Source organism: Lynx canadensis, chromosome B4 (genome assembly GCF_007474595.2).
Source record: "Lynx canadensis isolate LIC74 chromosome B4, mLynCan4.pri.v2, whole genome shotgun sequence".
NCBI lineage: Eukaryota > Metazoa > Chordata > Mammalia > Carnivora > Felidae > Lynx > Lynx canadensis.
Window position 1 is genome coordinate 115847891 of NC_044309.1, and position 23723 is coordinate 115871613.

At 39.5% G+C, this 23723-nt stretch overlaps 1 protein-coding gene across 3 annotated transcripts in view; it reads right to left on the reverse strand.

Moving 5' to 3' along the window:
- The window catches only part of FGD6 (FYVE, RhoGEF and PH domain containing 6), a 115697-nt gene that overhangs the window by 17124 nt on the left and 74850 nt on the right, over positions 1-23723 (reverse strand). For all 3 annotated transcript variants that reach the window (XM_032594026.1, XM_032594027.1, XM_032594025.1), the window contains exons 9-14: positions 10051-10101; positions 6715-6773; positions 6560-6631; positions 5798-5866; positions 4249-4332; positions 3411-3490 (exon numbers count right to left, since the gene is read on the reverse strand). In XM_032594026.1, coding sequence (XP_032449917.1) covers positions 3411-3490; positions 4249-4332; positions 5798-5866; positions 6560-6631; positions 6715-6773; positions 10051-10101 — 415 coding nt within the window. The remainder of the gene's footprint in view (positions 1-3410; positions 3491-4248; positions 4333-5797; positions 5867-6559; positions 6632-6714; positions 6774-10050; positions 10102-23723) is intronic.

Sequence of the window (23723 nt, forward strand, 5' to 3'; positions counted from 1 at the left end):
TTGTTAAGTGTATGTCTTCCCTAACGGACTGCAAGTTCAGGAAAGGAAGGGCCCTTTTAATTCTCCACTGTATCCTGATGCTTAAAACACTGCCTGGCCCAGGGAAGAGGCTCCATATTACTTGCTGAATGAGGGAATGAATTCCAGGCGGAAGCAGCTGCCTGTGCAAGGCAAAAGGATGTGAGGTAGGCTGGCATGCATGGAGAATACGTAGATCCATCTGGCAGAACATGCCATGTTTTGGTGGGGGTGGAGACAGGGAGAATGGATGGAAATCAGGCTGGTGAGGTAGACAGGAACCAGATCACAGGAGACCTTCTCAACTCCTTCCTACATGTTACAGAGTACCCAGCTCTCTGTGGTTGGGGGAACTCAGAAGAAGAGCATGGTACACTGGTGGCATTCAGTAAGTGTCAGTTCTCCTTCCCCCAGGCCACCTTAATCCTTCCTTGGAAACTTACTTTCCCCTTACCTAGAACTTTCCAGTTTATCATTTCTCCTGCATAACCCACATTCAATTCATCAATAATTCTATTAACTCTGATTCTGAGCATTTCTACCATTCTAGTACAAGAAAGCATCATCTAGTTTCCTGCCTGGTCTCCCAACTTCTACACTAGACTATAATGGTTTATCTTCCACAAAGAAGCCGGTGTCCTCTTTTTAAAATATACATTAGATCATACCAACTCTTAGCTTAAGACACTCGGATGGTTTCCCATCACACTTAAAAATCCAATGACCTTATTAAGTTTTAAGATGCCCAAAGAAAGATTTACTATCATTTCCTGAACAATTTCATTTTTATTTATTTTTTAATGTTTATTTATTTTTGAGAGAGAGAGAAAGAGACAGAGTGTGAGCAGGGGAGGGGCAGAGAGAGAGGGAGACACAGAATCTGAAGCAGGCTCCAGACTCTGAGCTGTCAGCACAGAGCCTGATGTGGGGATCAAACTCAAGGGGCCTGAACTCACGAACCACGAGATCATGATCTGAGCCGAAGTCGGATGCTTAACCGACTGAGCCACATAGGCACCCCAACAATTTTTAATAAAATAGAATTTTGTTTTCACCAAAGTGTGTATGTGTACGTGTATGTGTGTGTGTATATTATATATATATATATATATGCACATGTATACATGTGCATATATATATATGTATATATTTAATTTTAGAGAGAGAGCATGGGTACAAGTGGGAGGGAGGGGGTGGAGAGAAAGAATCTTAAAGCAGATTCCATGCTCAACGTGGAGGGAGCCTGATGTGTGGCTCAATTCCACGACCCTGGGATCAGGACCTGAGCTAAAATCAAGAGTTGGATACTCAACCATCTGTCATCCAGGCACCCCAACCAAAGCAGATTTTTCCTTAGGATATTAAGTGTAACTGAAAACTTGACTTTCCTGTAGGTAAAATTTCTCTGGATATTTGAAAATAAGTTTCTTGATTTTAAGAACCAGGCTTAAGTATTTGTCAGGAGCCTGTTGCATAGGGATGTGATGTTCTTTGCACTTTTGTTCAAACTCAAACTCAAACTCAAACTCAAAAACAAAAAAATCCCAAACAAACAAAAGTCACAGTTCCAGGTGATCAAGAGTTTACCATCACTTTCCAAGTATTAATCTGGAGGATGCTTCAGGTACCACCTCCGCCCCAACACCCACCCTGAAACTGCTTGCTCTGGTGGGTAGCTGGGAAGCATGTCACAAAATCCTGGACAAACCCTCTCTCTCTTCTGTCATCCTTAGATCTAGTGTCAGGCAGCAGTGGTCATTCCATCTCAGAAGGGTGACAATGACCCAGGGGGTTGTTCTTGTGGTCCTGATTATGGGAAGTCAGACATCTGGTCTGAATCTTTGATATCCATAGACATAGGCAGTAATATAATGGTTAAAAACATGATTTTCAGTGTCAGATATACCTAGGTTAAAATTTCAGCTTAACTGCTTATTAGTTCTATAATCTTGGATGTGTTATTTAACCTGAGTCTGCATTTTTCTCATCTGGAAGGTCAAGACAACAACACCTACTCCACTAGTTATAATGGAAATTAAAAGAGAAAATAAATATAAAAGTTTAGCATTGTGCCTAGTGTAGAGAAATAAATGGTTCCAGTTAGAACGCTCGCTGCTACTATCCAGATGCACCAGTGGAGCATGGCTGCTGGTGTCTCTTCCTGCACCAGCCAAATCCTGCCAAACATCCACTTCTGCCACTTGGCCAGTAACTCAGTAATGTACATGTACGAGTCATACAACTTCTGGTTTCCTTGGCACTTGATTTAAATAGTGGTTAATATTTTTTGATCTACACATAAGTCACTGCAGGTTCCAGTGTGAAACAATGTGGTATCATAAATAAACAACAACAGATTTAAAAGTAAAAAATTTTCATTTGTATTCTGCCCTTGCCAGCTATGTATTGTTTTTTTTAGTGTTTATTTATTTATTTAGATTTTTTTTTAATTGTTTTTAACGTTTTTTTTTTTTTTTAATTTTTTTTTTTCAACGTTTATTTATTTTTTTTTGGGACAGAGAGAGACAGAGCATGAACGGGGGAGGGGCAGAGAGAGAGGGAGACACAGAATCGGAAACAGGCTCCAGGCTCCGAGCCATCAGCCCAGAGCCCGATGCGGGGCTCGAACTCACGGATCGCGAGATCGTGACCTGAGCCGAAGTCGGCCGCTCAACCGACTGAGCCACCCAGGGGCCCCAGTGTTTATTTATTTTTGAGAGAGACCGAGAGAGAGTGTGCGAGCAGAGCAGGAGTGGGGGAGGGGCAGAGAGAGGGAGACACAGAATCTGAAGCAGGCTCCAGGCTCTGAGCTGTCACCACAGAGCCCGATCTGGGGCTTGAACCCACAAACCGCGAGATCATGACCTGAGCTGAAGTCGGATGCTCAACCGACTGAGCCACCCAGGCGCCTCTCCAGCTATGTATTATTAAGACAACAATTGACTTTTTCTCTTAGTCTTCCTCATTTTTATGAGATGATACCCACCTCGTAGATTTGTTATGACCTTTCAATGTTATAGGAAAACTTCCTAGTGAATTATAAAGCACTAGATGTCTTTAAAAACATTAGGTGCCATTGCAAAAAGATTTGAAGTATTCACTAAAAAATAAATAAATAAATAAACAAATAAATAAATAAATAAATAAAAATTAGCAAGGCACTTTCAGCATTATTATTCTTTTCATAGGAACATTTTTATCTTTGTGCTTCTAACACATTATTAGATCACCTCTCAGACATTTTATCTACATGATAAACCAAAAGTAAACTGCATGGTTTTAGGGAAGAAAAAGAAATAAGCCTAGTAGTTAACCTAAATGTAAAAGCTGTTGGAGATGTATGACTCTATAATGCCAGCAAATGTTCATGTATACATGTTTTAAAATTTTACCTGGCTGAAAGGATAAAGGAACGTTCTACACTTTCAATCTTTAGTTCATTCTGATACGCTTCTTGGGTAGGTTTTCTGACCTGAAAGAAAGCAAGACAATTTGAGCAAACTCATCCTATTGCAAATCTCATCTCTGAAGCATAGCTAAAGTTGCTCAATGCTCTTGGTGCAGTCATCCACCACCAACCCTCATACCCAGCTTTATCTCCCCCTGCTGTCCCTCATCTACTCTGTGCACCAGACAGAGTTAGATACCTGCATATGCATAGGCCCAACTTTCCCACCTTCAGGCCTTGGCTCCCACCTTCAGGCCAGTATACTCGCCTCTACCTGGAATGCCTTCTCCACATCTCAGTATGGCCATACGTGACCTACTCTTTAAGGCTCGTGGCTCTTCCTCCAAAGACTTCTTCTCTGTTTCCTAGCTGCCACAAATTCCTCCACTGAGTCCCATCGAAAGTTGCACATTCTTTATTTTCTGAACTCCCCCATATTTTAATTATGCCTTCATTGGTTATTTGTACCCTTATAGGTATTTATGTATAGTGTATTATCTCACCTCTGGGTGAGGCAGAGACAAAAATCATGATTCACTTCATCTTTGTATTTTTCACCAAACTTATTACCATGCTTTGTTTATAGTAGTTCTCAATAAATACCTTATGAATAAATTAATGTGTGAGTGAACAAATGACTACATAAATGAATAAATGAACATATAAACAGTAACACAGGGAGAGAGAAAAATTAAGGATGTGAAAAAGATGATTATCTTAGGGCTTCTTCTCTAAATATACTTGGGTTAAGAAAAGAAGTATCTTCTAACAGATGCACAGACCTTCATTCCAGCCAATGAGAGCATGTTGTTCAGTTTATACATCCCAGACTGCACCGGTGTTGTATACAACAGGGCATCATTAAACTGAAAGCAGAAATATTTTACAGGGTCAAGTAAAGAAACAAATTTCAGCTACAGAGACATTGGCAAGACACTGAAATAAAAAAGAAAACACTACTTTTTAATTAAAAGCTCTTTGAATAAAACACATAAGCATGCTTATATAAACTATAACCACCCAGAATGCTTTATTAAAATTATTATTATTAAAATACAATTTCGGGGGTGTCTGGGTGGCTCAGTTGGCTGAGCATCCGACTTCAGCTCAGGTCATGATCTCACAGCTTGTGGGTTCGAGGCCCGCGTCGGGCTCTGGCTTGGAGCCTGGAGCCTGCTTCAGATTCTGTGTCTCCCTCTCACTCTGCCCCTAACCCATTCCCATCCTGTCTCCATCTCTCTCAAAAATAAATAAACACTAAAAAAAAAAAAAAAAAAAAAAAAAAAAAAAAAAAAAAAAAAAAAAAAAAAGGACAATTTTGGGGCACCTGGGTGGCTCAGTAGGTTAAGCATCTGACTTTGGTTCAGGTCATGATCTCACGGTTTGTGAGTTCAAGCCTGGCATTGGATTGTCTGCTGTCAGCACAGAGCCCGCTTAGGATCTTCCCTGCCTCTCTCCTGCTCACTCTCTCTCTAAAATAAATAAACATAAAAAAAAGAAAAAAGGTGGGGCGCTTGGTGGCTCAGCAGGTTGAGTGTCCAACTTCGGCTCAGGTGATAATCTCATGGTCTGTGGGCTCGAGCCCCACATCGCGCTCTGCAAGCTGGGAGCTTGCTGTGGATTCTGTGTCTCCCTCTTTCTCTGCCCCTCCCCCACTCACACTCTGTCTCTCTCTCAAAAATAAATAATAAACATTAAAAAAGAATTTTAGGGTGCGCCTGGGTGGCTCAGTCGGTTGAGCGTCCGACTTCAGCTCAGGTCACGATCTCGCGGTCCGTGAGTTTGAGCCCCGCATCGGGCTCTGGGCTGATGGCTCAGAGCCTGGAGCCTGCTTCCGATTCTGTGTCTCCCTCTCTCTCTGCCCCTACCCCGTTCATACTCTGTCTCTGTCTCAAAAATAAATAAACGTTAAAAAAAAAAAAAGATTAAAAAAAATATTTTAGAAAGAAAAAAAATATTTTAGAAAAAAAAAAATAGAAAATAGGCATTTTCTAGAATATGTACTCTTTTCAAGTTCTGTAACAGATATAATATTTTCTGAATTCTAAATCCCACTAAAGTATTACAATCTGACTAAATAATTGATTGAATCAATTTTTTCCACATTAGAAAGACATAAACTAAATTCAAAAAGGAAATAATTTCTGGTTATGCATGCATCACAAAAGACTTTGTTTCCTACATTTGAAATGCAAATAAGCAAGACAGTCAGTCAAAAATCCCACTAAAGCTATATGAATGTGTTAAGCTTATCTGTCATGTACAAATGTCTCCTTCCATTAGGCGATTATCCCTTCCCCCGGCTCATCAGAAACACACATGGCCACTTACCAGGAAAAACACTCGGGGCTGCATGACTTTCCGAGACAGCTTCATCAGAGTTCCCTCTTTCAGAAAAACCTGATTCATCCAAACAAATACCCATTTAATCCCACCATCATAACACAACTATGATAAATATCTAATTTGTTTTTCAACTTTCTTTACCCCGAATTTTTTTTGGGGGGAACAGGGCTGGGTGGACATAGTTGCCATGTCACTTTTTACAGTTATGGTTTCTTTTTAAGCTGCTTAAGGAACTGGACAAGCCAGCAGAGTTTCATAAATCCAGTATTGGTCCCAGGGGTACTATGTGGTCTGAAATGTAACTGACTGAGCGTGTACTTGATCCTAAGGCATAGCCAACATCCTGACAATTACACTTTGTAATTTTCCTGAACTCATTTCCTACGCCACTGTTGTGCTCTATGAGGAGCACCAAAATACCAATTTTCTCCCTCCCCTCTTAAAGATTTTAAATGAAATTGTCTTTGAAGCTGTGTGAGGTCAGTTAGTATTACACAATAAAATGATCCTATTTAATCAGATACTCTGTGGGGTTCCTTGCCTTTCTCCTAATTGAATTGAACTTCTTGTCACAGTGACTTAAATCATGAATGTTTTGAATGGATAGAATGAGCTTGGTTGATCCAGATTGAGTCAGTGAAGAGTAACAACAACAAACCTATTTTCGTAACTGAAATGAAAAATAGCTACAAACAGTGTCTAAATACATTGTATTAAGTTTGCAAAAGGCAGTCTAAAAACACTTACCCGTCCAGGTTGCACTATTTCATGGTGTCCATTTAAGCTGTATTGAATTTGCATAAGTTTCTGAAAGTTGTCCTACAGAAAGAGAATGTATAGCATATGAAGGCCTGGGCTTTTAGGTTCAATAGTATAACAGCCACTGACATCAAGATACTTACCCCTTGCTTCATGGTGTCATTGGCGTGGTTGGCTACCTCAATAACAACAGCAAGGGCATCTAAAATGTATAGGAACAGAAGGGACATCAGGTTATTCCAATGAATGGCAACATTAAGCAATTCCAGAGGGCCAGATAGCAAGTTTATAGCAGCAAACCCTGGAGGAGCTTGGGTCTGATGAGGGCAATACCAAGGAAAAACAGTACTCATGAAGAAAAATGAGCCCAATCCTCTAATGAGACATTATAGGCTATATGTGTCAATAGTATAAATGTCAGGGTTGCTTTGTGCTAAGATTTGATTACCCTATTGAATGTTTACAAGGATAAGGAAAGGATTTCACCTGGAAGTTAAAGACCATTCCAGTATAAAGTGCCTTGGGAGAGAAGTACTGTGGCACAGGGGACAGGAAACCAGAACTATGAAAAGTAACGATTTAAGAGGGTCAGGGCTTCGCTGCCTTCTCTTGGTCTGATCCCAAGGGGAAAGAAATACCACAAAGAAGCATGTGAGGCTTTAGGAAATTACATGCACTATTTTGTGAGCTGAGTAATTTATCTGTGTTTATTCTTATTAACCCCTCGCCTTTAACAAAGTGTTTTTGAATGCTCTAGTCTTGTCATCTTCATAACTAGATATAAAGGGGAAAGTCTGCACTTTGTCTCCTTTTGGGCTATAGTTGTTCTTACGACAGTAATGCTTCCCTACAGACATGGGGACATATGGAAAGACAATTTTTGGTTGTCACAGTGACTGGGAAGATCCACTGGCCTTTAGTGGGTAAGAGCCAGGGATGCTAAGCATCTTGGGAGACTAATTACAAGTTCATACAAAGAAGGTTATCCGAAATGACAGTAGCACTCCCACAGAGAAAAAATGGTAGAGTATTATTTATTTTATTTTATTTTTATTTCTTTTAATATGAAATTTATTGTCAAATTGGTTTCCATACAACACCCAGTGCTCATCCCAACAGGTGCCCTCCTCCGTGCCCATCACCCACTTTCCCCTCCCTCCCACCCCCCATCAACCCTCAGTTTATTCTCAGTTTTTAAGAGTCTCTTATGGTTTGCCTCCCTCTCTAACTTTTTTTCCCCCTTCCCCTCCCCCATGGTCTTCTGTTAAGTTTCTCAGGATCCACATAAGAGTGAAAACATATGGTATCTGTCTTTCTCTGTATGACTTATTTCACTTAATGTAATACAAAAACTGGTAGAGTATTAGAGAGGGAAGTATGTCCCCCTGAGGCTGGTGTGGTAGTGGCAATAATCATCAACAAAAGAACTATAAAAAAGAAAAAAAAAAGAAGAAAAAAAGAAAAGATCAATTTCTGGCAAGAGGTTGAGGTTTTTTTGGTCCCATTACTGTAACCTACCAATAGATTCTCTTTCTGGTATTAGCCTTAGAGGGTTCTACATTCTTCAAACATGTATTATTATCACCATTATCAAAGAAAAGCAGTACTTCCTTATAGATACCCCAGGCATTTATCAGAATTTACTGCACATGACACTCAGCACAGCAGATATTCAAGAGTGATCCTGGACACATTCCCTTCCTTCTCGCCCATGTGAATTCCCAGTGCGCAGGGAGAAAAGGTTTAGGATTTCACAAGTGGATACAATGATAAAACAGCTGCTATTTGGTCACCAGGCCTCCAAGCTCTACCTTCTGCTATCCATTTTGCAATTCTACTTTCCCCATGTCACCCCTTTAGGGATCCCTTTAACTTTTCTGCCAGCCTTCCAAAGGCATATTTGTCTCATTTTCTCTCACCTCTTGGGCAATCTCAATCTCATCTACAACTTTTCACTGTTTTACTGCCATGCTTCTGGCCACACAGTGCACTTCACTGTTCACTGCTTCTTTGAACCTGTGTCTTTGCTGAAGGGTGTAATTTCCTTTAAGCAAGCTCCTTCATCTCTGGTGCTATATTTGTTTTATCTGGAAAATGGAGCTAATAACTCACTTTCCTTGAAGGCAGGAGCCCTGGGAGAGATGTTTTGAGGCCCTAGTCACTAAGTTGTGGCTAAAATTTTCATCTTCACGAGCCAGACTCTGGTCTGGAATGCCTGCTCTCCCTCTCGTCCACCCTTCAACTCATCTCCAGCCCCACTTCTCTCTAAGCAAAGCACTGCCTCTTCAATCTTTGCATCTTCCCCACTCTTTGAAATGATTCTGTACTGCTCACTGCATCCTTACTTTAAATTTTTTTAATCTTTATTTTTGAGAGAGAGAGAGATAGTGTGTGAGTGGGGGAGGAGCAGAGAGAGAGGGAGACACACAGAATTCGAAGCAGGCTCTAGGCTCTGAGCTGTCAGCACAGAGCCTGATGTGGGGCTTGAACCCACAAACCATGATATCATGACCTGAGCCGAAGCTGGACGCTCAACCGACTGAGCCACCCAGGTGCCCCACATCCTTACTTTAAAGCTATCTGTTTTGTTCTTTATCTGATGGGTATTACGGACTTTTCTCTTCAACTAGATTACATGTTCACCTAAGACAAGAAGCACACCACATACTCCACTCCAAACTTCGCCTTTTTTTTTTTTAAAAGCACCTTTAAAAGCAAAACACTTGCAAAGAGAAGATGTTAGATTAGAAGAAGTAAAATGATTAAGAGAATGAGTAAGAATCTCCACAAAATGGGATAAAAACCTATCCAGCTTTGTAATCTGAAAATGTAAAGGATGTATAAGAATTATAATCAGAATTCATAAAATTAATGGAGTATGGACATGGACTTCAGATTAGAGCCAGGGATATACCTATGGCATTTGAAAGAGGTACTTTGGGGATAAATAGAAAGAAACACCAGTATCCGGAACAGAATTAATCCTTGTGTATGTGTGTGTGTATGTGTAAGAGAGAAACATACACACACACACACACACACACACACACACACACACACACACACACACTGTGGATTAATCTGTGAATATCAATGAGTCCCTTGTATTGTAATGGAAGTTTTCCTTTAAGTGCTACTAGGGGTGAGGGGTAGAAGGGTGGTAAGGCAATTGCCCAGCATCAAGCAGTCTTAGAATATGCTATTTTAGAATTTATCCCTGATTTGTGTAGTTGATCACTTCACAGAATCATGATTTTAAAGCCTGAAAGGACCTTGCAGATCAACTGGTTCAATCCCGGCTTTTCAAAGCAACAGACACATCTACAGAAGGTGAATTTTCCACTGGCACGGAGTGACTGAGCATAGAAGGAATCTTCCTCATTCTAGAACATGCGGGGTCCTCTCTCAGGAGGCCAGCTTCTGTGGCCAGCTATAATATAAGAACTTCTACAACATATAATACCACAAAAGTTATTTACCTTGAGTGTCTCTGAAATCTCCAGAGTCCTCTAGAAGATTTTTCAAATAATCTAGAAAAGGAAAAGGATTATAGCATTTAGTAAAATAAAGCACTAAGGAAAAAAGCATTTCATCTTTCTTATTCAATACTTTAGTCAGTTTTATTGGTTAATATATGTGCTAGTTCAATGTGCACTAACTTAAAAAAAAATTTTTTTTAATGTTTATTTATTTCTGAGACAGAGAGAGACAGAGCACGTGTGGGGGAGGGGCAGAGAGAGAGGGAGACATAGAATCAGAAGCAGGCTCCAGGCTCTCAGCTGTCAGCACAGAGCCTGACGCGGGGCTCGAACTCACAAACCGTGAGATCATGACCTGAGCCAAAGTTGGTTGCTCAACTGACTGAGCCACCCAGGCGCCCCAATGTGCACTAACTTTCTAAAAATGTGAAAGAATAAAGCCCCAAGATGCATTTGAAATTAGAACACAGGCTCAGAGCTAGAAAATCAGGGGCCACACTGGTCATTTTCTTTTCTTTTTTAATGTTTATTTTATTTTGAGGAAGAGAGAGAGGGAAAGAGAGAGAGAGGGAGGGAGGGAGGGAGGGAGGGAGGGAGGGAGAGGGAGAGAACGAACCCCAAGCAGGCTCTGTGCTAATGTGCCCCACTGCGTGGGGCTCGATCTCATGGCCGTTTGACCACGACCTGAGCTGAAACTAAGAGACGCTTAAATGACTGAACCACCCAGGCATCCCCACACCCGTCATTTTCAAGATGAGGAATCAGGTTATGTAACAGGGTTTCACTGAAATTACAACCTCTAGCTAAGACTAGAATCCAGGTTTCCTGATGCCCAGTTTAGCACTTTTACTCCAATACACATGAAATGCCTTAATCTCAAATCAGCTGTGTGTCCAGCACAAAATTCTAAGCATTAATAGACTGAATACTTAAGGGATTTGTCAATCTGAGAGTCTAACAATGCAGAGAACATCAGAGGAATACACTACATATGTCTAGAGCAGTGGTTCGCAAATGGGGGTGGAGTTTGCTTGCAAAGGGACATTTGGAAATGTCTGAAGACATTTCTGATTGTCACAACTGGGCAAAGGGGGTTCCACTGGCATCTAGTGACTAGAGGCCAGGAATGCTAAATATCCTACAAATGCACTGGACAGCCCCACAATAAATAATTATCTAAGCCAAAATGTCAATAGGGTTGTAGTTGAGAAACTCTGGTCTAAATGAAGATGTTTTTTAAATAAGCTATGTGGGGGGCGCCTGGGTGGCGCAGTTGGTTAAGCGTCCGACTTCAGCCAGGTCACGATCTCGCGGTCCGTGAGTTCGAGCCCCGCGTCAGGCTCTGGGCTGATGGCTCGGAGCCTGGAGCCTGTTTCCGATTCTGTGTCTCCCTCTCTCTGCCCCTCCCCCGTTCATGCTCTGTCTCTCTCTGTCCCAAAAATAAATAAACGTTGAAAAAAAAAAAAATAAGCTATGTGGGTATACAGTTCTTATAATACAGAAAAAAAAATTAAGGCAATAGGTTATATTTTATAAGTCTTTAACACTAACAGATGTCATGGGATTTCAAGGTACTTCAATCTCTGTTGAGAAATGTTGGATGATTTCGATTATCTCTCAAAACAGATTCTTAAAAAACAAAACAAAAACAAAACCACACATACAAACCACCCCCCCCAAACAAATTCTGTTCCCTGGAATTTAAATTCACCCCACTACATGATCTCTATGGACTTTTGTGATTTTCTGTCTCGCTACTGCTTAACACAGGCCCTTTGTCCTTACCAAAGTCTGATTCTGCACAATGCTTGAATACTTCCCATGTGGTCCCTGGCTCCATACTTTTGTCTCTAATGTTCCCTTCTACTGAATCCTTTTCTCTGTCTCTGCACATAAAAATTCTACTCCCATTCTTCAAGGTTCATCTTAAATTCCTCTTCTCTTACCAAACTTTCCATTTGAAAGAAATATTCTCTCCCTTTGAATAATGTATTACATAGTAGTTACTCACTTTATGTCTTTTATCATTTTCTCATTAGACTCAAAGCTCCTTGAGGGCAGGAGCCATATCTGATTCATCTTTCTATCCCTCATAGTACATAGCCTGGGTCTTTGAATACCAGAGACAAGAAATGCTTGATGAATAAAAATATAAATAATTTTTTTAAGACAGGATTATGTTTAGGAAAAAGGCAGTAAAGGCTGAAACCTTTGTTTCAACTCCTAGTGCCAGTAGGAGTTGAGAAAATAAAAAGAGGAAAGGCATATTAAGAGACTGAATGCATTTTTATCAGAATCAATCTCCATTCAGCAACATTATAGAACTGGTTCGTTTCATCTCATGGATTTATGAAGTCATGCTCAAAGACACAAAGGGAAACCTGGATGTTAGTGTCAGCTTTTTTAACTCAATAGCTGACACAAACACACACACCCAATTGCTGAAACTCTGTACATCTTTGAAACAGTGATCCAAGAACTCGTATGAGTTTAGACATGTACACTATAAATACCCAGCTCTGGCAATAAGCCATGGGGAGATACTGTGTATGACGACATTAAGCTTCTATGCACCATCCCTAGCAATGTAGCTCTTAAAGTAATCCGAACACAAGTTGGAGAGTATGATACCAATCAAATAGATTTAAAAAACCCACAAAAACTAACAAAATGCACTTATTACACATTACACTTAGCCTCACCTGGAGATGAAAAATTAATCTCACTCTGACCCCACTCAGAATACATTCCATTTATAAGTTGTGTTCAGTGGGCCCAAATATTTAACTTTCCTATGAGTAACAAGGCTGGGGAGAAAAACCTACTCTTCTTCTTACATCTTCTCAACACCTGGGCTATCGCATTAATCAAAAGTGATGTCCCTTAGAACCTCTAGTTAGTGTAAGAGTGTGGAAAAGCAAGCAGATTTATTTAAATATCAGATTCATGGCAAGTTCCTACTTTGTCTTCAATTTTTGTTCTTTAATACAAAAGTATACCCAAACAAACAGAGACATTTCTCTAAACCAAGAGGGCTCACTGGAAGATGTCCGTATTAGGAAATCCTGACCTCTGAATCACAGGGCTGAGCTTGATAAGTTTGAGCTGCATTTTCTTTCCCTGAACTCAAGCTCAGCTGCTGTCCACCAACCTGAACTTGAGGCACAGAATGGAAATACACAAACTGGCTGAGCAGAAAACCCACCACTAGAATGCTGCAAAATCATGCTTTTAACCAAGGATGGAATGCAGTTAGGTTTACTTTCCTGGCCAACTAAAAAAACAAAACAAAACAAAAAAACCCTTAAATTTCAGCTTTCAAAATCCAATTTTCCAAAATTGAATTTTCCAAATTCAACTTTCTCATGGATCCATCCATCCATCCATCTATATTTTCAGGGCACCTTGTTGCAGTACATCATCTTGACAAGTTTTTTACCTTTTCAAAGAAGACCAGACCATGAATCCCCTTGGTTAAGAATCACTCAGTGCCTTAACTGCAAAATGAGAAGAATGTGGCTGTTCAGCCTCTGAGTCAGATGGGAGGAGCACTGAAACCACGAGCTGCCCTAGTGACTGTTATGACCCAGGTGAAACCCCAGAACAGAGACCAGACAGACACGCTTGTGTTAGTCACAGGGAATTCTTACTACGTACCATTTAGAACCTAGTAATCTGCATGAGCTTCATTAGAAACAATGAGAACAGAATAGTCATTTCAGTTTGCCATGTTACACTTACAGTATCCCAAGATTTTCCTACTTTTGCCAAACCAAACTAGGCATTTAAAAAAATTTCACTAATAAAAATGCTTCAAATGCTGCTAAGGTTATTTATAACAAAGAAAAAAAAGTTGGTGCAGTGTGCACGGGCACCACAAAATGTACTTTCTGGCCACCAGGTGGCATCATTGATTAATAAAAGTTAATTAACCCCTATTATTACCATTAGAAGCACAAAATTAGCCAAAACCTAGCATGTACCTCAAGAGATATACAAGTTAACTTTGTTCTCATATATGAAGCCCAGAGTGAAAGGATAAGGACACAACAAATACTATATGTTGTGAGAGGTCTACGTTTTCTGTATATATGGGCTCCTAGTAATAAGCCTTATCACCCCCTGATTACCTAATCAAAAAATAATCAACTTAAAGCAGAAAACTGTTCAGAAGTACACTTAACCTTTCCTAAAAATGAGTCACTTGTGGGATTGGGATTCTGGGACATTTTAATTCAACAACACCCAGTTGGATTCCTGGACTATGTGCTGAGAAACGGTTGGTGGCAAAGCACAGAGGAAATGAACATACAAGGACAGTGACATTCCAAAGTCAATCTGTTTTGAACTTGAGAATGTGTCTTACTTTGTACTACCCACATTTCTTGTTTCCTCCTTAAATACGCACTGAAATCAGTGACACATCCAGAATTATGGGATCCAGAGAAAAATAAGTCTAGTCAATAAGCTTCTTTGCCAAAGTTTCAAATTTTAAAGGCAACCAGAAATTATCCTGACTTCTGAGACAAATAAATTATTTTAAATACCAAAAATAAAAGTCAAGTGTTACGTTGCAAGACATACTGCTGCCATCTTCAAGGCAGCTTGGTGAAGTGGTCAAGGGCACTCACTGGCAGTGTGAGGATAGACTCTTCATCGTCCAGCTATGTCTAGCTGAGGCTTTTGACTTTGGCCATGCCCTGTAGCATTTCTGTGTGTCAATATCCACATACATAAAATAAGTAGGGTGGACCAGACTAGAAAACTGTAATGATTATCATTCTAATGTATTATGAAGCACATTTAAAAAAATATTCTAAAATGCATTATAGGAAATCTGGAAAATTAAACAATGGAGAGAACTCAAACCACACACATCTGTTAAATAACTATTATGGAGGCGCCCAGTTGGCTCAGTTGGTTAAGCACCCAACTTCGGCTCAGGTCATGATCTTGTGGTTTGTGAGTCTGAGCCCCACATGGGACTCTGGACTGACAGTGTGGAGCCTGCTTGGGATTCTCTCTCTTCCTCTCTCTCTGCCCCTGTCTTGCTTGTTCTCTCTCTCAAAAGAAAATAAAAATAAACTTAAAATAACTATTATGATTAAAAATATTTCCTTGTTTTTATAAATACTTGATTTTAATTTTAATAATATATAGGATTTTATAGCCCATTTAAAATCTTTTGGCCCACATATTTTTTTCCCATAGGAATAGCTGAACAACATCCCGTGAGAGGGATGTTATTCGGTACTTAGGTACTAAAGGTCATTTAAAAATTATCTTGTTTTGGCTGTTCTAAATAATATAGTCCTATATCCTAATTTGCCCATAATGATGCTGCTGTATACTTGTTGCCCTTGTCTAACTATAAATAGTGCCTTTCACTCTTTGAATAATAAATTCTCTAATCATTTTGATTATAAGTAACACTGATCAGTATCTTCATATATTTGTCTTTTTTTTACATACTTGAGATTATTTCCTGATCAGAGAAAATGAAGTTTTTTTAAAGTAACTGATACATATATATATATATATATGAGAGATCCTCCCTAAAGGGATACACCAACTTAAAATATCATTATAAATACATGAGAATATCAAATTCACTAATGATCCAGTTATATGTATTGTAGTTTTTTATTGCTGATATAGTAGGGGGAATTAAAAACTTGTTTTAATTAATACTTATGATTTAGAGGATGTTAGATATGCCACTGTGTATTTATTATGCATTTTCTTAGTGAATTATTCCTACGTTTAGTCTAGATATCAAGGGAATTTTAATATTCTTAGTGAAAAAGCAATTTCTTTCATATTTGCTACTAAGATATTTTCTGACATATTGTTTATCTTTTGACTGTTTTAAACCTCTATAATGCTTTTATTATTTAGAATAGTATAAAGGTATCAATATTTTCCTTTATAATTTCTTTATTTTTCTGGGCTTAGAAAACCATCTCTCCTCTTCTCCCTATCCTTAGTTTTAATAACCAATTTTATTTTTTTTACCTTCTTCCCCCTGTAGTTTAATGCTTTCTATTTTTTATTTTAATTAAGGCTTTCTTTTTTTTTTTTTTAAGAGCAGTTTTACGTTCACAGTAAAGCTGAGAGGAAGGAACAGAGATTTTCCATACCCCTCCCACTCCCACATGCACAGCCTCTCCCATTAGCAACATTCCCCACCAGAGTGGTACATTTACTACAACTGATAAAGCTATACTGACACATCATTATTACGCAGAGTCCATAGTTCACTGTTGGTGTTGTATATTCTATGGGTTTAGACAAACATAAAATGACATGTATCCCTGATGATGGTAATGTACAAAGTATTTTCACTGCCCTAAAAATCCTCTATGCTCTGCCTATTTAATTTTGATTTTAGTGTATTCACTAATGTATGAATCTCAATTTTTTCTTTCTTAAAAAAATTTTTTTTTTAATGTTTATTTATTTTTGAGGGGGGTGGTAGGGAGAGAGGGAGACACAGAATTTGAAGCAGGCTCTAGGCTCGGAGCTGTCAGCACAGAGCCTGATGCAGGGCTCAAACTCACAAACCATGAGATCATGACCTGAGCCGAAGTTGTATGCTTAACCGACTGAGCCACTCAGGCGACCCATTCATTTTTCCTTTCTTCTGTCTTACACTTCCTATCTTGCCATACATTACATTTTTATAAACAGGGTCATTTTAAAGTTACCTCCTTATTCTATTAATAGAATAATAATTTTCATTTTTCAAATGTTTATGTTGAGAAAGAGAGCATGTGCATGCATGAACACATGCAGGAAAGGGTCAGAGAGAGAGAGGGAGAGAGAGAATCCCAAGCAGGCTCTGCATTATCAGATCTCATGAACCAGGAGATCATGACCTGAGCTGAAACCAAGAGTCGGATGCTTAATCAACTGAGCCACCCAGGCGCCTCAATAATTATTACTGTTCAATCAATAGGTCTTTCTTTTATACATATATACATATACATATATGTGTGTGTGTGTGTGTGTGTGTGTGTGTGTGTGTGTGTGTGTATATATATATATATATATATATATATATATATATATATAATTTTCCCCCCTTACCTTCCCCCAGGGTCTTCTATTAAGTTGCTCAAATTCCACATGAGTGAAAACATAGATAGTCTTTTCTCTGACTGACTTATTTCACTTAGCATAATACCTCTAGTTCCATCCACATTGTTGCAAATGGTAAGATCTCATTCTTTTTCATTGCTGAGTAATATTCCATTGTATGTATGTATGTGTGTATGTGTGTGTGTGTGTGTGTATACGAATCTTCTTTATCCATTCATCAGTTGATGGACATTTGAGCTCTTTGGATAAATTCCTATAGTGCTATTGCTGGGTCATAAGATAATTCTATTTTCAAATTTTTGAGGAACCTCCACACTGTTTTCCAGAGTAGCTGCACCAGTTTGCATTCCCACCAACAGTGCAAGAGGGTTCCCCTTTCTCCACATCCTCGTCAACATCTGTTGTTGCCTGAGTTAATTTTAGCCACTCTGGTGTGAGGCGGTATCTCAATGTGGTTTTGATTTGTATTTCCCTGATGATGAGTGATGTTGAGCATCTCTTCATGTGTCTGTTAGCCATCTGGATGTCTTCTTTGGAAAATTGTCTATTCATGTCTTCTGCCCATTTCTTCCCTGGCTTATTTATTTTTCAGGTGTTGAGTTTGGTAAGTTCTTTATAGATTTTGGATACTAACCTTTTATCTGATATGTCATTTACAAGTATCTTCTCCCATTCTGTTGGTTGCCATTTGGTTTTGTTAATTGTTTCCTTTGCCGTGCAGAAGCTTTTTATCTTGAGGATGTCCCAATAGTTCTTTTTTGCTTTTATTTCCCTTGTCTTTGGAGACATGTCAAATAAGAAGTTGCTGTGGCTGAGGTCAAAGAGGTTGTTGCCTGTTTTTCTCCTCTAGGATTTTGATGGTTTCATGTCTCACATTTAGGTCTTTCATCCATTTTGAGTTTATTTTTGTGTATGGTGTAAGAAAGTGGTCCAGTTTCATTCTTCTGGATGTTGCTGTCCAGTTCTCCCAGCACCATTTGCTGAAGAGACTGTCTTTTTTCCAGTGGATACTCTTTCCTGATTTGTCAAAGATTAGTTGGCCATACATTTGTGGGTCTGATTCTGGATTCTCTATATTATTCCATTGGTCTATGTGTCTGTTTTTGTTCCAATACCACACTATCTTGATGACTACAGCTTTGTAGTACAGGCTAAAGTCCAGAATTGTGATGCCTCCAGCTTTGGCTTTCTTTTTCAACATTACTTTGGCTATTCAGGGTCTTTTGTGGTTCCACACAAATTTCAGGATTGTTTGTCCTAGTTCTAAGAAGAATGCTGGTGTTTCAATAGGTCTATTCTTGCAATGGGATTATGTGCTTTTAATTATTGATGTTGTAGGATATGTATTGGCTGATGTTTCCCTCCCAGAATATTCTTTAATGATGTACTCTATTTTGCTAAACTGTGGGCTTCATGAAGACAAGGAGCTTGAATTATCCTTGATTCCAGTACCTAGAACAAGGTCTGGTACATATTCAATAAATGTTTCCTGAATTTATGGTGGACTAAATGATACTCCATTTAGGGTAACCACTTCTTGCTTTCTACTTTACTAAGCAGTTGAGATAATACCTTGAGGGTCTGACTAGTGTAAAAGTACTCAGGCCCCTGCTCTCATTCTCTTGCCTCTCAAATATTAATTCTATTCTGGTCCTTGAAATGTGGCCCCGGGCTGCCTCTTGTACATACAGTGCTTGTCTGAATTAGAAAAAGTGACCTTTCTGGGCTCTCAGAAAGCAGGCCATGCCTTTCTGTGAATTAGAAAAGGTCACCTCTCCTGGGCTGATGCACCCCCACCCAGAGCACACAAGATGTTGAGCAGAGTGCAGGGTGGACCTGGACATCAGCCAAAGCCCTTGTACAGGACATAGCCAATGAGGCAGCCCTGGTCTATGCTAGACTTTGGGTCAGGGCCCTGGTCCTGAGGTGGCATGCCCAAAGGACTTACAAACTAAATCTAACTCCACGGGCTCATCTTATGCAAAATTGTGTAGCAGATTTTACAATGGACAGAATCTTCCTGTGGTCCCTTTTTATTGGGACAGACTGGCTAGGCATATCCAGGATGCCCTTAGAGGAATCCAAACGGTAGGAAGTCTCTCAACAAAAGTAAACATCCATTATTTTGACTTGGTTGATACTGCTTTTTTCCATGGATACATTTTCCAGCCGTTAAGCCTGCCAGTTTACTAGGTGACAATCTCAAAGGTACAGAAATGGTTTTGGCACAGTGAAGTTTCATTTACAGAAGTTCTTATCCATATTTGGTCCTTACCACCCTAATTATCAACAAAGAACAAATTTAGGTTTAGGGAACTAAGAATATTTTATTTTATTAGCCAAAGAATAGCCAAGAAAAGAGTAAAGCAAATACAAACACTAAAGTGAATTCAAGTTTGAGTGAATTTCAGCATTTTCTTCAATGGGAACAGTTCCTGATGTAAGCCCATGACTAACAAACACTAAGAGGAAAACTCAGTCAGCTTGCTGGATCTTTGGCAAGGCAAGTTTCAATGATAGAGGCATTTGGCTATCTACAGGGAATCTGAGTCAAACATACACAGAGAACTAGAACAAAGAATGACTTTACAATGATGTCTGTGGGTACAGTTCTGGAGATCTACAAACTTGGATGGGCAAAGAACAAAAAAACAATATTTTCACTAACTTCTACATGAAATACAGAATTTCCTTCTATTGTGAATGTAGGCAACAAACCACAGTATTACCAATGATACCAATGACTTTACCACCAGAGAAGTCACATAATTTTTTATTATCACATCACAGTTGTTGCAGATATCTCAAAATACTGTTTACCATCACCACTACATCAAAATCATGGTAGTTCTTATACCTACCACCAGATCTTCTTTTTAACGCATTACTAAAGTAGCACATGTATTACTATGTAACACTATAAAACTATTTTAATAACTGTATTTCAGGCTAATTGGTTCCTTTTAATCGTATGTATATTATTCTGTAACTTTATTTTTTTTTAATTTTTTTTTTTCAACGTTTATTTATTTTTGGGACAGAGAGAGGCAGAGCATGAACGGGGGAGGGGCAGAGAGAGAGGGAGACACAGAGTCAGAAACAGGCTCCAGGCTCTGAGCCATCAGCCCAGAGCCCGACGCGGGGCTCGAACTCACGGACCGCGAGATCGTGACCTGGCTGAAGTCGGACGCTTAACCGACTGCGCCACCCAGGCGCCCCTATTCTGTAACTTTAAAAAAAGTATTCTAAGAGATCCATAGACCTCACCAGATTACCAGAGGGATCCAGGCATAAAAAAAGGTTAAGAACCTCTATTCTGTAGAGAAAGTGAGATTACATTTAAAAGCTATATGGGGCACCTGGGTGGCGCAGTCGGTTAAGCGTCCGACTTCAGCCAGGTCACGATCTCGCGGTCTGAGTTCGAGCCCCGCGTCGGGCTCTGGGCTGATGGCTCAGAGCCTGGAGCCTGTTTCCGATTCTGTGTCTCCCTCTCTCTCTGCCCCTCCCCCGTTCATGCTCTGTCTCTCTCTGTCCCAAAAATAAATAAACGTTGAAAAAAAAAAATTAAAAAAAAAAAAAGCTATAATTTAGGGGTGCCTGGGAGGCTCAGTCGGGTTGAGCATCCAACTTTTGGTTTCAGCTCAGATCATGGTCTCATGGTTTGTGGGTTTGAGCCCCATGTCAGGCTCTGTGCTGACAGTGCGGAGCCTGCTTGGGATTCTCTCTCTCCCTCTCTTTCTGCCTCTCCCCTGCTTGCTCTCTCTGTCTCTCTCTCAAAATAAATAAATAAGCTTAAAAGCATTCAAATAAAAGTTATAATTTAATAGAACAGGCAGATAAAATGTGCTTATATCCTAAAGTCTTTCCATAGTACTAAATATTTCCACAGTACTAAGATATTTCATGGATAGAATTTATTAAATACCATCTCTCAAAATACCTTGTTCACAACTATAATTAAAAAATTAATTGTAACATGTTGAGAGTTGAGCTAATAACAACAGGAATTCTGAATATTATCACTGCCTTGCATCAGGGTCTTTGGGTTCTTCGGAAACTAAATTCCTTGGCTGGTGATTGGGACAGCCCCACCTTTCATCACGTTCTGCCCTAGAGAAAGTGTTAGAATGACTTTGAAGAAGACAATTAGCCCTGGGTTATAAAACAAATATTTGCTAAGCAGAAGTTTCATTTTTCAGTAAGAATTTTTTAAAAGTCATGCATTAATTTGACTGATCTTTTGTTGAATCTGCTTATTAGTCCATTCATAGCTCAAATTAATAGCTTCAGAACACTATAACAGATGTTTTTAATATCCCATTTTCTACCAACATGGGAAATCCTGGATTTCTAAAACCTAGAGGGAGTTAATACCATCCCAGACTAAAGGCAAAGATTACAGGAAAAGTAATATAATATGTCGTTAGTCACTTATAAATATTTAGAACAAGATCAAAGAAAACTACCTGATCCAAATTTAATCAAAGTTCAAAGGACTGTTTTTTCCTCCTAAATATAGAAATGGAAAAGATATTTCAGAGGAATTTTTAAATTATGTTTTTCATTTTATTTTACTTTCTCAACATGATCCTCACTGATTTAACTTTTTTCAACATCAATGTAGTAACTTTCCACAAATAAAGGTTTTTTTGTTGGAAAAATTTATACTGCATATAACACAGAGACAAAAAAACCCTAAAAGGATCTATGATAGTCATCTCTGGATGGTAGAAGATAAAGAAGAACTATGTTTTATAATACTTATGTATTTTTTAATAGGCACAAAAGACCCTTACAAAAACAAATCCTCAAAATATAGTCACTCAAACAAATGACGAGATCAGTTTAATTTTCAGGACTTGAGGAGAGGACACTCTTGGTGAAAGCCTCAGTGGTTGGGCATGGCCCCAAAGAGGAGGACTAGAAGCTCCACCAGAGCAAGGACCACCTTGGTGTTGGCCAGTGTATACAGGTGTCCGGCTCAAGTTCAGTCCATATAAATATTGATTAATGAAAGAGAGAATCTGGCCTTGAGGACATCTTTCAGTACAGAGTAAAAAAACCTATTGCAGTTAGAGCAAAGGAAAACAAAGTTTGGGAAATTCTGGGTTATAACACGTGGCCTTTATATTGTGAATAATAATGTCCCCCCCCCCCCCATTAAGACTTTTTTTTAGAGTGACTTTATGTTCACAGCGGACCTGAGAGAAAGACATAGAGATTTCCCATATACCCTCTGCCCCAGACATGCACAGACATTCCCATTACCAATATCCTCCACCAGAGTGGTATGTTTGTTAGAATGGAGGAAGCTACATTGACACATCACAACCCCCCACTCCTCCCAAAGCCGATAGTTTACATTAGGATTTACTCTTGGTGTGGTATATTCTATGGGTTTGGGCAAATGACAGGTATCTGCTATTATGGTAGGATAATGTAAGTTTTCAACTTTCCTGGGCTCTCCTCCCAGTTCCTGGCAGGGCTGCTAAAACCCTTGTGATTTTCTAAGTGATAAGAGCACTAGGAGCATCTTTTGTTCTAACATCTGGCCTCTGACCCTAGTTCTGACAGAACTCCTAAATCCTCTGAAACTTCCTAGGTGATAGGAATGTCTTTTGTTATAATGAGCTGACTCTGGGTGGGCTCCTGAATAGCTCCTAGATAAGGGCTGGTCACCAGAAAGATCAAGCCATGATTATAAGCTTGAAACTTTCAGCCCTACTCTCCATCCTATAGGAAGGGAAGAGGACTAGAAGTGGAGTTAACATTGGATCATGACCACATGATGAAGCCTTCATTAAAATTCCGAAGTATAGGGGTTAGAGTTTCTGGTTGCTGAACATGTAGAGGTGCTGGGAGAGTGGTACCCAGAGAGGGCATGGAAGCTCCAAGATCCTTCCCATATACTTTTCCCTATGCATCCCTTCCATCTAGATAGTCACTTTTTTCCTTCATCATACCTTAAAAAAAAATTATTTATTTATTTATTTTTGAGACAGAGAGAGAGAGAGAGAGAGCGCGTGCAAGCGAGTGGGGGAGGGTCAGAGAGAGAGAATATCAAGCAGGCTCCGCACTGTCAGCATGGAGCCTGATGTGGGGCTCAAACTCACAAACCATGAGATCATGACCTGAGCTGAAACCAAGTGTCAGACACTTAACTGACTGAAGCCCCCCGCTTTTACCATATCCTTTAAAAATAAACCAGCAAATGTAAATAAGTGTTACCCTGAGTTCTATGAGCCATTCTGGCAAAGTAGTGAATCCAAGGAGAGAATCAGGGGAACCCAGATTTATAGCTGGTTGATCAGAAATACAGGTGGGGCGCCTGGGTGGCTCAGTCGATTGAGCGTCAGACTTCAGCTCAGGTCATGATTTCGTGGTTCATGAGTTTGAGCCCATTGGGCTCTGTGCTGACAGCTCAGAGCCTGGAGCCTGCTTCAGATTCTGTGTCTCCCTCTCTCTCTGCCCCTCTCCTGCTCACGCTGTTTGTCTCTCAAAATGAATAAATGTTAAAAAGAAAAGAAAAGAAAAGAAATACAGGTGACAACCTGGGACATGTTGAATGGCAT